General features: G+C 32.1%; 2 protein-coding genes across 3 annotated transcripts; one reads left to right on the plus strand and one right to left on the minus strand.

Annotated features, from left to right (window-relative positions):
- Positions 1-1,054: 1,054 nt before the first annotated feature.
- Positions 1,055-9,347, minus strand: LOC100779252 (protein DGS1, mitochondrial). 2 transcript variants are annotated; one of them, XM_014767229.3, is made up of 14 exons: positions 9,048-9,347; positions 8,763-8,877; positions 8,236-8,439; positions 7,463-7,600; positions 7,148-7,309; positions 5,608-5,802; positions 4,827-4,927; positions 4,032-4,121; positions 2,822-2,894; positions 2,717-2,745; positions 2,519-2,642; positions 1,621-1,731; positions 1,426-1,526; positions 1,055-1,269 (listed from the first exon to the last, which is right to left on the minus strand). In XM_014767229.3, exons 1-14 carry the CDS (start codon positions 9,254-9,256, stop codon positions 1,152-1,154), a joined length of 1,770 nt encoding a protein of 589 aa, XP_014622715.1. In that variant the 5' UTR covers positions 9,257-9,347; the 3' UTR covers positions 1,055-1,151. The 2 variants fall into 2 exon arrangements, with proteins under 2 accessions (XP_014622715.1, XP_014622716.1); XM_014767230.2 differs by lacking the exon at positions 9,048-9,347 and having other exon boundaries at positions 8,236-8,498.
- Positions 9,348-11,682: 2,335 nt separating this feature from the next.
- Positions 11,683-13,195, plus strand: R1 (cysteine proteinase inhibitor). The gene is made up of 3 exons (NM_001354110.1): positions 11,683-11,848; positions 12,446-12,666; positions 12,786-13,195. The coding sequence occupies exons 1-2, from the start codon at positions 11,747-11,749 to the stop codon at positions 12,653-12,655; spliced, it is 312 nt and encodes a 103-aa protein (NP_001341039.1). The 5' UTR covers positions 11,683-11,746; the 3' UTR covers positions 12,656-12,666; positions 12,786-13,195.
- The last annotated feature ends 1,682 nt before the right edge of the window (positions 13,196-14,877 follow it).

Raw genomic sequence — 14,877 nt, forward strand, 5'->3', positions numbered from 1 at the left:
GAAAGGTGTGAGATATAATTGAAAATTGAAGCATCAGTCAAATGCATGCTTTAATATTTTTCTTGGTCTTATACATGAATCAAATTAAATGCACATTTTTGGAAACAATAAAGGTATTTAATATAAGCAATTCACGAAAAAGAACTCCACCATTTTTCTTGGTATAAATAGCCAGCCACCTCTAGCTTTCAGTCATATTCTAGCTAATAATAACTTGAAACCTTTTTTTAGCTTTATTGTGATAAGTTTGAATCATGGATAGGAAAGCTAGTGGTGAAGTTAGCAAAGGTGAAGTCCCGAAACCCAAAGAGAATGTTGGAAGTGGTTCTGAAGATAAGGTTATGAAGGCTCCAGGTGGAGATGGATCTTACATTTCCAGGAAGGAATTTGAGAAAAATCCTCAGGGTTACTTTGATGGTTTGCATGCTGAACACAAGGGCAATAAGTAGTTGCGTTTTGTTCTCAATATGAAGTTGTTGTGTGTGATTTTGTTTCTTGGTGCATATGGTTGCTATATGTAGACTGGTCCTATAATAAGTAATAAATCTTATCTATGTTGCCCGCAATTAAGAAATAAAATAAAGCCCGTAATAATTTTTGTTTTGTAATCCTTTATTTATATTTTAAAAGTTGTAAGTTATTGCATTTGTAATTAAATGACATTATCAATCTTACTTCTATATTAGTAACTTGAATTTTTAAACAAGTAAACAAATATTTTTTTTCTATCATTAATTTTCATATTAAATCATTTTTTATTAATATCCAGTAACAACATTAACTATCCACATGACCTAACAAACACATTATTAATATATTGTATAAAATTAATACTCATATATAACTTTGATAAATTTTAATTTTGAAAATGCCCCACAATCAAAAATGACCACTGAGACTTGCACTTGTAGCCGAAAACGGGGACGAGAATGTTATCTAGAGTACTTACTTTCACGAGCAAATGAAGATATATCATCCCTTCATAAATCATTTGTATTCAATTGATAAAGTTGTCAAAAATTATCATACTATGATATGATAAAATGTAACCATGTACGAGGAATAAATGCATACATTCACGACAAAATTGGATTTCAGAGTAGCAAGAGAAACATCATTGAAAAGAATTAAGAATAGTAAGCTAAAATATGCTACTGGCGGTTCCGACTTGGAAGCAAGCATTCAAATGTAACCATGTGTGATATCACAGATTCCTTGTGTGCAGTTTGTAGTCTAGGCTTAGCCAAATCTATTATATCCTCACGCAAACTGTTCATAATATCACTGATTTAGCAATCTGAACATTCATAAAAATCACATTCTTTTCATGTGCTTAAACAGTAAGAGGATATAAATATAAACCTGTTAAACAGAAAGTAACTAGACAATTGTAGCTGAGAATTTAGAGAGAAGAGTGCAACTAACCGTTCCCACTCTCCAGTAGCTTCTGCGTGCCACTTAACAGACTGATACAGGCGATCCAGGCTATAGAGTGCCAATCCAAACATATATTGTGCATCTCTCTCCTGTAGATAACATGTAACACGACATTTCTATCCTTGGTCTATCCATCTCATTCAAATCAACTAAATAAAATCAATAAAAAAGAAAGCTACTTACCAACCCTTGATCAACATAATTTTGGTACTGCATAATCCTTTTCTTAACCTCTATAACAAGTAGCCTCCTCTGAATCCGAGCAATTCTACCTCTTCCCTCAGCTTTGGTATCCTAATTTACACAGATTTCTTTTTTATCAATGTAAGTAGTGGTACTGATACAAGTTGACAAAAAAAAAAAGAAACAATTTACCGTGGTAAAACTCCAATTCTAATTGGAGAATATCACAAACAACACCTAAGGAATTGTATCTAAGTTTTGTCCATGCTAAAATCCAATCCAACTTACTTTAGAAAATCATAGCAAATTATCTCATTAGACTATAATGAGTAATCAAATCCATTGAGAACAGAAAATAGGTAACTTCATAACACTGTGTAGCATCCATTAATCAATATGAGGCAAATAAAATTCTATACAAAAAAAATGAGGGCAGTCAAGTATAACATTAGTGGACAAAGAAATAAAGGATGAAATTGAGAAGATTTGGTATCAAAAAACATCTTTTTTACCTAATCAAGTGATAGTTAAGACATAACTAGAAACAGGTGATGTAATATCTAGTCCATTATCGCATATAAACAAATTTTAACAGTATCCCTACACATACACTAAAAATTAGTCAGGAGTGAAAGGTAGAAGACATTAAGATTTAGCAATATACCAAGTGATATACATACTGTATGTAACTTGCAAGCATATGCTCTCCCCCCCTCCTCACAACAATCTTGTCAATCTTGTCACCAATATTCACTTAATCACGTGTCACTCCAAACAAGATTCACACTCCAACTCAGTTGATATAGTTTTTCTTAAGAGTTCAATACTATAGTATGATATTTGGAGTCCTATCTTCTTTAAGCTCATCATTTTGTGCAAACCAAACAAGGGAAATTACCTGTTTGAACCATCCACGTACTAACATCATGAGTAAAAGAGAGAGAAAAAATGCAGGTAAAGCAGTCAGAACTGCAAAGTTGATTTCATTTGCCCGTAGAATCTGGTTCAGCTCTAGCATTGCCCTGACCAAAATATTATCTTGAGGAATTAAAACAATGTGAAATATTTACTTAAATTTTCAGATTAAAAAACTCACGTCTCAGTGTCCAGCTTGAGCTTCTGAACCTGGAACAGTGAAAAGTTACGTTAAAACTACTAAACCAGATGTTACATATAAGATATAACATATGAATTACATTACCTGAATAAGTATAGCCCGAACCAGCTCTCCATTGAGAAGGTTTTGAATAGGATGCATGAGTTCCTTCTCATACCTGCATTTATACTTGAAAAAATTAGATCTTAACAAATGTGATAAACACTAATATTACAAGAAATGAAGTGATATTATGAATTTTACTAATAAAGATTCTAAATTCAATAATTCTTGATATTAGAAAATGATAAGCACCTAAGCACTTGAGGAACCCTCTCTTAAAAGCTAGCTGTCAAGGAGGGAGAACCAAGCCACATGTGTAATACACCAAACATCCCATAGTACTCAATGTCAGACTTAGGCATCACATAATACCCAAGTTCCTATCTTAGCACTGCCCTTGAGAGCCGAAGTCCCCGTAGGTAGCTCTTCCCGAGACATTGAGAGCCAGCTTTGCTACCAGTTGATAAGCACCCAAGCACTTGGAGAACCCTCTTACAGCGGGGGGTGGAGGCCAAGCCACTTAAGTACTCCACCAAGCATCCATACTACTCAATGTGGGACATAGGCATCCCATAATACCCAAGTCCCTATCAGATAATATAGTGAGGACTAGTATATATAAAAATCACTTTCTGTATGTTATTGTCCTTTTGTTCCATCAAAATCCAATTTTTAATTCTGCAAAGTTTTGAATATTGTCAATCAATGTAAATTGAAAATATTTTATAAGAATATCCAGGTAAGGAATTTAGATTGTTCTAACATGGACATCCAATATCAGAAGGGCAACTTAAAAACTGAACAACCCATTATCTTAAAATTATTTGCCTATAAATGCTCACATATTTCCAACCCCAAAAGATACTGCTAGTTAAACTGGAATAGTTAACCCACAACATAGGCCAGAAACCCTTAGTCAAAAGATATAGCAGTACACTCATTTAATGTCAATATCAAACCAATGACTTTCTAATAAAATTAACACATCTTCATAATGAAACATCAAAGCGAGAATAGCTAGAAACTCTATAGAGCAGTATCTTCATTCCTCAAAGTCATTGGCATGGAGAACTATTTTAGTACTAAATCCAGAAAACAACCAAGCTATTACCAATGAACCCTACAGGTACAATATCAAGGAAAATAGCTCACAAACAAATCCATGTAGCTTTTTCAAATTCAATTCCACAAGTACCTTACTACCATAAGACAAGTATAACTAGAGATGGATCTAAAGTGAAAGATGACTCACCTATCCATGACTATCTCCATCATTTTCTGATCTGAAGCATTCACAGGGAACTTCTGGCCCTTTGTCTGCTCACTGAAAGCCAACAACATTCTGTACAGAAATTTTTAGAAAAAGTTACAATGAAAGCAATCTCCAATTATCCATGCCACTAGCATGCCTTTCAATTTAAAGTAGATGACTATTGCCAATCAAACTTAAAGCAATATCCATGAATATGAGCAAATGCAATTCCAGGTAGTCATAAAAAAAATGAAATAATTCATAGTGTGAAGACTAGATATCTCTAATATATCCTTACTGCTAACTGCTACGCATATTTTATCTTGTTGCTAATAAATCCAAATTCTTCAGACAGATTTAGGTGGTACTGGATTGTACTTCTACTTATGGTATTAACATATGCTAGAAAACATTGTAAAAGATCATAGTAGGTAACAAGACTACAATGTATTAACAGGATTAGAAAAATTAGCATCCTGCTTTTACTGCACAACTTCCATTGGTTGATTTTTTTTCTATTTCTTTTCAAATTAGATCTTCTACAGACAGAATCAGCTTCAATTCAAGCCATGGAAGAGAGTCAACACAACTCACTAAAATTTTCAAGTCCCAAAAGTTTCACAAGCAATTATTAAGGTGCCTAATTAACAGCATATATAGCAAAACTGTAAATAGTTATGTTAAATTAAAAATTTTGTAATGATAAAAAAAATTAAACATTCTGAGCATTAAGGTTCATACAGGTTTAGTATTCAAAAATAAAAAAGGCGGACAGCATATTTAAAAACCAATAACCTGTGTAGTGAGTTGGAAGTTAACTGCACCTCTTCAACGTCCATAATACCTTGATGTCTCTTCTTGAATGTGTCAAAAAGTTCATCCCTAATGGACAAAATCTGAAAATTTATTGCATCAGAATATATACAAAAGTACAATTATGGCGCAGGACAAAGTGACAAGCAAGAGGACTCAAATCTCAATAGTACATAAGATTTTTATGATTATTATGTAATTTTTATAGAGATTGCTTTAAAGGGTTTTATTTGGTTTCAATTGGTGGATTTAGCCCAGTCAAAGTACGACGAGTACTAGTGGGATATTGAATAGAATAGAATAATTTAAGGGCTAGGCTTAATTTAAAAATAATAAATAAAACTCTTTCTAGCTTTATAATACATTCTAAGAACTTTCCTTTCTTCTGGGGGAATCCAACCTTATATACATATTGCATAGTGGCATAGTGTGCTTTAGATCAGCTTCTAGACAATATTAAAACTGACTTCATGCTTCCATAGTTTGGTTCACTTTCAACAGATTTAAAAATGGGAATGAAGAGGGAGAAGATAGAAGAAAATGAAATTTGTTCATTGCTCATGGAGAACAGACTTTTAGGAAGGGTATATAGTTAATTTTAATTATTATAGATTGAGATTTAAGGGAAATGAGGTTAAGAAAATTGAATAATGTTGATCACACCTATCTCATAAGGATATGTTAAGTTAATTTCTCCTATATTGAGGAGGAAAAAAAAAGAAAAAAGAGTGAAGCCATGGTAAATTATCAAGAAGAAATGTACCGGTTCCTCTACGTGATTCTTGAAAAAGCTATATGTTGAGTTCCTAGCTTCCTCAACCCAATTATCAAGATCAGAACTCCCCACCAATCTACTATGCCGCAAGAGCCAAATGGAGCATACTGACAAACCAACTGCACCACATGTATAGCGGATCCAATATTGAGTTATTTTCCTTGGCTTTTTATGTTTGATGACCTGAAACATATTACAACCATAAAATTAAAATTTTAAATTTTACTGATATTACTTAACAAACCAATCAACATAAGTTGGACAACTAGAAACAAATATGTATTATTAAAACAAGTTGATAAATTGTTCAATTTCAGAAAGTCCATCCACAAATGACTAAATCCAAGATATCTGGTCAAAAAATAGAAGCCCAAGTTATTGACTCCAGTCAAGATAATTTTGTCCATTTCTAATAGGCATTGACAAAGTCCCAGAGATTGCCAGGAGATAGAGAAGAACATAAGAGGCATCAAGTAGCGGCTTTTGTTTAATCATAGGCATCTAGTAGTGTTTAACATATAATAAGGTGTATTATAAAGTCAGGCTAAGTGTTGTCTAATTGTAGGGTCTACTATTCTGTTTCTACTCAATAAATTGGTTTTTGGAAATTTCAGATCAAAAATCAAAGCTGGAGGGTAGCACAGAACAAAGTAACGAGAAATTTAGGTAAGCAATTAATGTTGACCAGCCACATTTAATTGTATAGATATTATTTACTCCTCTCATTTTCATATAAAAATGGCTTTCTCACTAAATACATGCCCTGTATACCAACATATCCTTTGGGTGTCAAACTAATCCCTTAAGGCAAGGCAAGGAGCAAAATGGTTGCCCATTCATTTAATCATGAAGTAACTATTGTCTAATTGCAGAGTTGCAGGCAGAAATGACTCTGTTAACATGTCATGCCAAACAAAGTTAATATCACAATAATGGTTGAAACTTGAAACTTCATTTTCAGTAACATTGGAAAATGTTTCTGTTTAATATCTCGTCTTTTCAAGTTATTGTTTACAACTAAAAAGAAGTCCTTTTAAGTAAAATAATCAATTTGTGAAAAAAAATTATATCTACTTTATTTTTAAAATTCTTAACAGACAAGAAAAATCATCATCTTTGATATAATTTTTTTCGTTAGTAAGTTTCAAGAAATAAATAAAAGTGATGGGTTCATGAATGCAAAACAGTAAGGCACAGAAGAAACGCTAACTTGCTGCTCACCAAAAATTAAAACAAAATGCTAAATTGCTAATACTAATAGAGTGAGCTGCCAGACGTTGAAGGATTAAATTTTGAAGATTGGATTCAGATTGGTTTTTATTTTTTCCCACAGGAGTGAAAGTTACAAGCATGAAGTAATTTATGCCACAAGAAATGGTGTTTCAATATGTATTATTCCCGTCTTCAATACTAAATGGACATCCTTATTAAGTGATATCATGAATATTAGACCATATGATATAAGTAAAAATTTAGACAGCCACAGTCTCCAAAATTTAATGAAATAACATAATAAAGAAGCTCTTACAAGAAAAGATATGTATGAATCCAACTTGTCTAAATTTTGATAAACTGAATTGATAGCATCTCTTATTTCACAGTCTGTCCACTGAGACCCCTCCTGATTTATTTCTGGCAGCTTCTCAAACAGCAGAGGGGTTGAATAGCTCCCATCAACAGAAGAATCACTCTGAAAAAATAGAAAAGGTCAATTCTAGAAACAATATTAAGCTGCAAACATGCTTCAGTTTTGCTTTGACAAACCATCTTCCATAGAGATAAGGGGTAAGAGTATACATAAGGGAAAACAGAGGCAAAAACAAACAACTTTATTTATATAAACCTGACGCGTTGCATGCAGATGTCCAATTGAAGCTTCTAATGTTGAAAACAAAACATTAATTGTAACCAACAACAAGGGCAGCTTAGTCTCTGGATCTTCCACCAACTCCTCTCCAATTTTATCAACTTCCATATAAACCTGAGTATGAAGTTTCAAATTTGAAATAATATCAGAAAATTGATGTCCTATTGGCACTTAAGAAAATTAAGTTGAATAGAAAGTCTTCCATATTTATAATTTTACATTTCTACAGGTGAGTTCATAAGTGTACATTACATCTGCTCACTATGAATATTTGTCTACACTTACAGAATCATGTGATATGCCAGAAGAACTTGAACCCCACATCTACATGTAAATAATTTAGCTTAAATTCTATGCTGACTGAACTATCCAGTCACACCTATCCTCATAATCCCTCTGAAGGCCCATACATGGAATTCCCCTAAAGACATCAATAATGGTGGCACAACAAGAAAAAAAAGTGGGAAAGCACCCAAGAGAAAAACTAGGTCAACTGGGTGAAAAGCAGCAGCTGCTAAGAAAACATGCAAGATACAACACCACCCTCATAATCATTTGGTCATTCCAAATTTTCTCTTCTACAAATATGAAGATTAATAACATCAATGTGACGGAATCATACAATACAAAGGATTATTAACTATTGAGTAAGCTTTACAACAACAGACAAGCAGATTATATTCATTCCAATTATGAAAGACTAGTCGTGATTCAAACACAAGGAAAAAACCAACTTGAACACAGCATACCTGAGCCAAAAATGTGGCGAGTGAATATCTTAAGCTATTCAAAAAGCCTACTCTCTCGCCAATATAATCAGATGCAGATTGGCTCAGATTCTGTGTGGACGAACCTTGAACAGTGAGGCCACACAACAACTTAACTGTTTCATCAATAAAAGCCCTCGGACCCCTCTCAAATATCATGAAACGTGCCTTCTCGGAATCCGTACTCTGAATGATAAACAAATAAGCAGTATAACTACTTCCCGAACAGACACAGTGTGAACTACCTGTTTGGATTTTTTTTTCAATAAATACTTAATAAGAGAAGAAGATAAGCAAAAACGAAACAAGTTTCTCCATGAGCAAAAATTGGCTTCTGCATAAGCTAATTTATAAAACTTTTCTCATATATTAGCTTCTCCAAGAAGCTTATTTTTAACTAAGGCATAAGCTCATTTCAATTTTTCTTCCTAATTTCTTTCTTTTCCGGCATATAGAGAAGTTTATCCAAACAAACTCATATATATAGATAACAAAAGCAAAAACAGAACCTTGGCTCTGGACTGCCAAAAGTGCAGATTCTTTTGGACGCTGTGCAAATTTATCAAAACACGCTCTAATATATCCTCCACAACATCATGCACTCTAGATCTCTTGGTCATGAGCCTACAAGGGAGCACAGCACAAAAACCATAATATCCATCCATTCATTCGTTCAATGTAGCAATAGAAACAGAGCTTAGAATAATCAAATCACAAATGATATTCAAATACGAACATTTGTTTATTTTATTTATCGTTGAATTTGAGGAAGTGAAAAAGGAGAATGAACTTACACGGGAGAGTCGAGTGAAGAGGAAGGTAGCGGAAGAGGGAGACATTCCCGACGCTGCGTTGATCTGAAGCGGAGAGCAAAGTTGGAGAAGAAATTTGTGGAGAAGTAGGGATAGAGAGTCTTGATTCGGTTTACGAGATAGTGAGAGTAAAACTGTGAAAGGAGTGTTCTGTTCTCTACGGATTCGCTTTCCGATGTTGGAACCGCCATGAGAAACGGTGCTCCAAGCTTCGCGCTGCCAATAGTCAGAGAGACTTTTTGAACGCCGATTGATCGTGTTCTCTCTAGGTTTTATTTTTATTTTTTAATTGTTTTATTTTAGTTCTTTTTTATTATTCATATGAATATATGACCATAAACATATTTAAGATTAATTTTCAGTTTATTCTTTGCAAAGAAAAAAAATTATGTTTGTTAATATTATTTGAATTTATAATATATAGTCTTTAGTATTTAAGCAATTAATAAAAAATTAAAATATGTTCAGATTTTTTGTCTTTAAATTTTTTTTGTATTTTTTTAGAATAGTTGCTAATATATACACCATCAAATACATATTTTAGTTCTTATGTGCCGTAATCTCAATTTAGTTTCTATATAAATTTTTTTTAATAAATCAATCTTTTTATAATGCAAGTATTATTAGTTTGGTCATCTCCATCTAATGTATTATTAAATTTAATCTATTTTTATGTATGAAATCACATTGAAAATCCACAATTCATATAAGACTAAATTATATATTTAATTATAAAGTTTAAACTCTTTTTAACATACTTAAAACTTAATTATCTAATTCAAGACTTTTCAACATTGACGATCTGTTGTTGCAAAATCATCCTCTTCATTTATTCCCACCACAATTCCTTTGCCCTTCCTCTCATCCCTCCACTCCCATGGTGTTTTTTCTCTCTTAGGATTCGTTCATTTGAAAAGAAAGAAATGAAATAAAACTTACACTTATACACTTTAAAATTTTCATTTCAATTTACTTTCATTTTATTCTTTTCACTCTACCGAATGGACTCTTAAATACTAAAGATGAATTCTCACAAATTCACAATTATATAGAGTAGAGATGTCCCTCAGCCTTATATTCCATAAAGCAACATGACTTAAATCGATCATCATTGTAGGAAAATGAAACTAGTTTGGTCGTCAAAGGCATTAAGGCAGCGTCTAAAGCATAATTAAAGACTAGAACTTGTAAGCATCTAAAGAGCTGTTTCATTCACCTCACCTTAAATAGTATACATAGTGTATTGCAATTTCTTTGCTCCTTTTCATGTTAAGCAGTGCCCGATCGAATCACTGATTCAGTCTTCAGGGGGGGGATAAACTCCCATCATCTTATGCCTACTCATGTTAATTTTGACATAGTTGTTAGTTTAATTTGTATGTTTGATAGTGATTCGAATAAGGAGTTATAATTTATTAAATAATTATCAATTAGTAGTAGCTTGTTCATGTTCGTTATAAAAGCAACGAAAATTTTTATTGTGTTCATTTAAAATAATGAATGACTAATCCATTAACTAATAACTATAGTTGATTACTTTTTAGTTAATTAGGATGTTAGGAATACCTGAATCCACCGACTTAACTATTATCATAATCAGTTCATTCAATTTGAATTTGTAGGATGCACCTCTATGTTTTCCTCTTCACTTTCTAGTGGACACAAGACCCTGTGTCACACACAGTTAATAGAGAAAGATCATTTACATGTAAGCGGAACCCATTGCATTCTACAGCAATATTTTGGGGTTGGTGTTATAATACAAGACGGATAAAATAGCTAGAGAGAATCCAATCAAATCCCACATTCCAAATTAGACTATCCATTGTAGGCCAAGTCCCACATTGGTTAGAATATTAGGCAACGAAACCTTTATAAATCTTCTGACAAGCACTTCAGCATGCCGAGCTGTGTAGCGTCAGCTTGTGACCCAAGTGGGGGCATGAAGGTGGTGGGATAAGACTCTGGCTTAGCCAGGTTGGGTTGGTGGCTGCACCATGCTGGCCTGCCCGTTCCAAGTTGAGAGTTGAATCAGGTGTTCTGAGCGAAAGCACAGGGCTCTTGGTTCCTAGACGAGGGGGCACCGCGTGAGGCTGGCTTCACAGAGCAGCGATCACCCCTGGCTCTTGACAGTGGAGGGATTACAGGCTGCTGCTCTTCCAGCTCATATAGCCTGATGAGCCTAGCTCCTGAACCATCACTTTTTTTACCTTACCAAGTTTTGATTCCAGCTCATATGTGACTTGTTGCAGATGACACAAATAGAAACTATAGCTAAATTAGTTTTGCAAAGGTTGTGTGTAATGTCTGAAAATCTAATATATTCTAACTATTTGTACTTGGTTGAAAAGTGAGAGAAGAATATTAGAGTTAGAGGTGACTCTCTATTCTTATTTTTTTTAATATAACTATGAAAAGAATATTAATTAATAGCTATTAATTAAGGTTGAACTTTGAAGTGGTTGTGATCATGCACAAAAACATAAGGAGACAATTCAATTGGTCACACGTGACACGTATGCAATGATAAAAAAACAAATGAAAATCCGACACGCGTAGGCTCTATGTTCACCGGCACCTGTGACTAATCAAAAACCACTCTCTTCCACAACGATATAAAAAAGTCATAGAAGGGAAGAGAGAAACATAAGAAAGAAGATCAAAAGAAAAAAGAGAAACAAATGGCAGCACTGGGTGGCTTTACCGACATCACCGGAGCACAGAACAGCATCGATATCGAAAATCTCGCTCGCTTTGCTGTTGATGAACACAACAAAAAAGAGGTTCTTTATTATTATTTTTTTTTATTTTCTTCTTTTAAGTCAACTTTTAATTACAACTTAATTCAGATCTTATGATTTATGTTAATTTGGTGTGCTGGATCATTCCATGATCACGTGATTTGGGAATCCAAAGTGGGGTTAGTTTCTTTCTGTAGCTCTGATACTTGACTTCCTGAATCCTGTTCTGATTATGATTAGGGGTCTCACAAATAAGTAAGAATTAAACTTGGTCCATTATAACTAAGTAATTAGAGATTTAAATCTTAAATGGAAAAATAAATTGTCTTTTGGAAGGGAGTATCTCACCTCTGAATAATTTTATATATCTCAAGAGGAATTAGCCAAATAATTATAACCATATGTGTATAAAAAAATGAAATTTACTTCATTTTTATATTTTTTGAGCAGTATTTTTTTAATTATAAATTGAAATTTTATGTTACTAACTCATGCCAATTTTTAATACAAAACTTTATTATGTGATGTATTAAAATAAAAATTCTTATTAGAAATAACATTTATAAAAGCACATATCTGAGTTTTATATATTTTTGTTTTTATTTCTTATGATTTAATTGGATATGCATGGAAACGCAGAATGCAGTTCTGGAGTTTGTGAGGGTGATTAGTGCAAAGAAACAAGTGGTTTCTGGCACCTTGTACTATATCACTTTGGAGGCAAATGATGGTGTGACGAAAAAGGTTTATGAAACTAAGGTGTTGGAGAAACCATGGTTGAACATCAAGGAGGTTCAGGAATTCAAGCCCATCACTGTTGCTGTTAATCCTCTTTCGGTGACGGTCTAGCACATAGCTAGGTATATATTTTACCATGAAAAAAAGGATTTCTTGATTTCTAATATTATGGGTCTTCACATGCCTAGATTTCTTGTCTGTTTGGATTATTAAAAGCGCCTTTAATTTCGTGTTTTTTCAGGTTATGGAAGTGACTAGCTTGGCCGCAAGAGTAATAATATGTATGAACTGAATAAATGTACCTATTAACTCTACAAACGGTGTGGGGTTGTGCATGTTTGCCATCCTATATATTTCAGTATAAATATTGCCATCGAGATTAATAAAATAATTGATTATGTATTAATTTATGCGTGTTTCGTCCAAAGCGTGGATGGTGATGATTCGAACTTTATAGCAGAATGATCTGGTGGAGCGGTCCCTTCTGTACTCAATGCGATTATGGGGTCACAATCTTGAAGTACTTGCCCTCCTTGGATCTATCTTAATATTTATTGACATTAAGTGAAATATAGATTTCATTTAAGTTATATCTTAGCAATTGAGGTTGGTATCATATGTTAGATTTCATTTAAAAGTAATTAGTATTAAGTAAAGTTGTACAATATATATATAACCTAAAAAAAATTATAATAGACAATGTAAAATCTTTCAACATTTTGTAATTTAAAAAATTTATTTTTATATGACTTTTAATTTAATAACTAACAAAATAAAGCATCATCTAATAACCAATTAGGTCATTGTCAACTCTTAAAAATGACATTCACATTATCATAAACAATAAAAAATTATACGTAATAATAAATGCATTACAAACGTCTTAAACAAATATATATTATAAACCATTCATAGTTGATTCATCATAATATAAACTTTTTATTTAACACAAGCAAAACATCTATCATTCTTAAAATCACATACTATTATGATCAAAAGGCGAAAGAATATGTAGTTCATTTTGTATTCACTGCACATACTATTATGAACAAAAGTTTAAAATACTTCTATATTATGAATATAAGCATATTAACTGTGCAGTTAGGTTCAATTTTAACAATTAGATGTAAAAACCAAACCAAGGATCAATAGAAAATATGTAACTTTTTTTTGCAGTTTATTGTTTTTTTAATCGGTCGATGATTTAGAATTATTTAGTTCAACTTAAAGACATATAGATAAACCTAAATAAGTTCTTTCAAATGTATCTTATTTCTATTTTTATTGCAAATAGAATTTTCTTACCCTTTTCAAGTAATAAAAAAAATCATAATTATAAGTTAACACTTCATTTTTTAGATAACTTTTGCTTTCTCATTTTATTTTTAACAATTGATTATTTTAAATATAAACAAACCATTACAAATAGTTTCATATATTTTTACAGTTTTCTTTATTAAAATTTATTTTTGAGAAAATTCAAATAAAATAAATTATCTCAAAATCATTTTCCATATAATACATCTAATCACAAAACTAATTTCATATAAGCAATTATTAAAACAATATTTTTCCACAACTATTCTAAATACATTTTATGATTGATCCATCAACTCATTACTATAACCCTCGTTTCTGAATCTAGTGGTTGATGATTATTCTGACGCATTTTTTTTTTTCTGGTGCTACTAATGTCTAATATATCTCTTTATGACATTATCTATTTTATGTTGATGATTATTTGTAAAGATGATACATCTAACATATCTCTTTTTCACATCCATATATAAAAAGTGTATGGTCACGAATCAGCAACTACATGATTTTTTTTCTTACATCCGGATTGTTTGGTACGAAAGAAACAAATATATGTAATAAGAAATACAGTTGATAAAATTGGAGAAAAGAAAAATATAAGAAATAAAAATAGGTGAAAACTAAGTAAAAATAAATAACATTTAATTTAAGAGAGATAAAAATAAGAGAGGAGGATGCATCCGGATCGTTACGAAAGAAACAAATAAATTTTAAAGAGAAATACGTTTGATAAAAATTGAGAAAATAAAAATATAATTTAATTTAAGAGAAATAAAAATTAGAGAGGGGAAATAAATATGGTAGTTCACACTTCACATCCAAACACGTGCTTAAATCATGGGTGAGTTGTGTCCACAAATACCCAAAAATATCAAGGTTGAAATTAACTCAGTTATCTCCTGCTTATTCTTCTACTGTAATTCGTTGAAACACTCACGAGAAAACGTACGGAGAATATATCTTAAATATTTTTTATAAATAAGAATCGAAACAATATTAATAAATTTATAATAATT

This window comes from Glycine max, chromosome 14 (assembly GCF_000004515.6).
Source record: "Glycine max cultivar Williams 82 chromosome 14, Glycine_max_v4.0, whole genome shotgun sequence".
Taxonomy (NCBI): domain Eukaryota; kingdom Viridiplantae; phylum Streptophyta; class Magnoliopsida; order Fabales; family Fabaceae; genus Glycine; species Glycine max.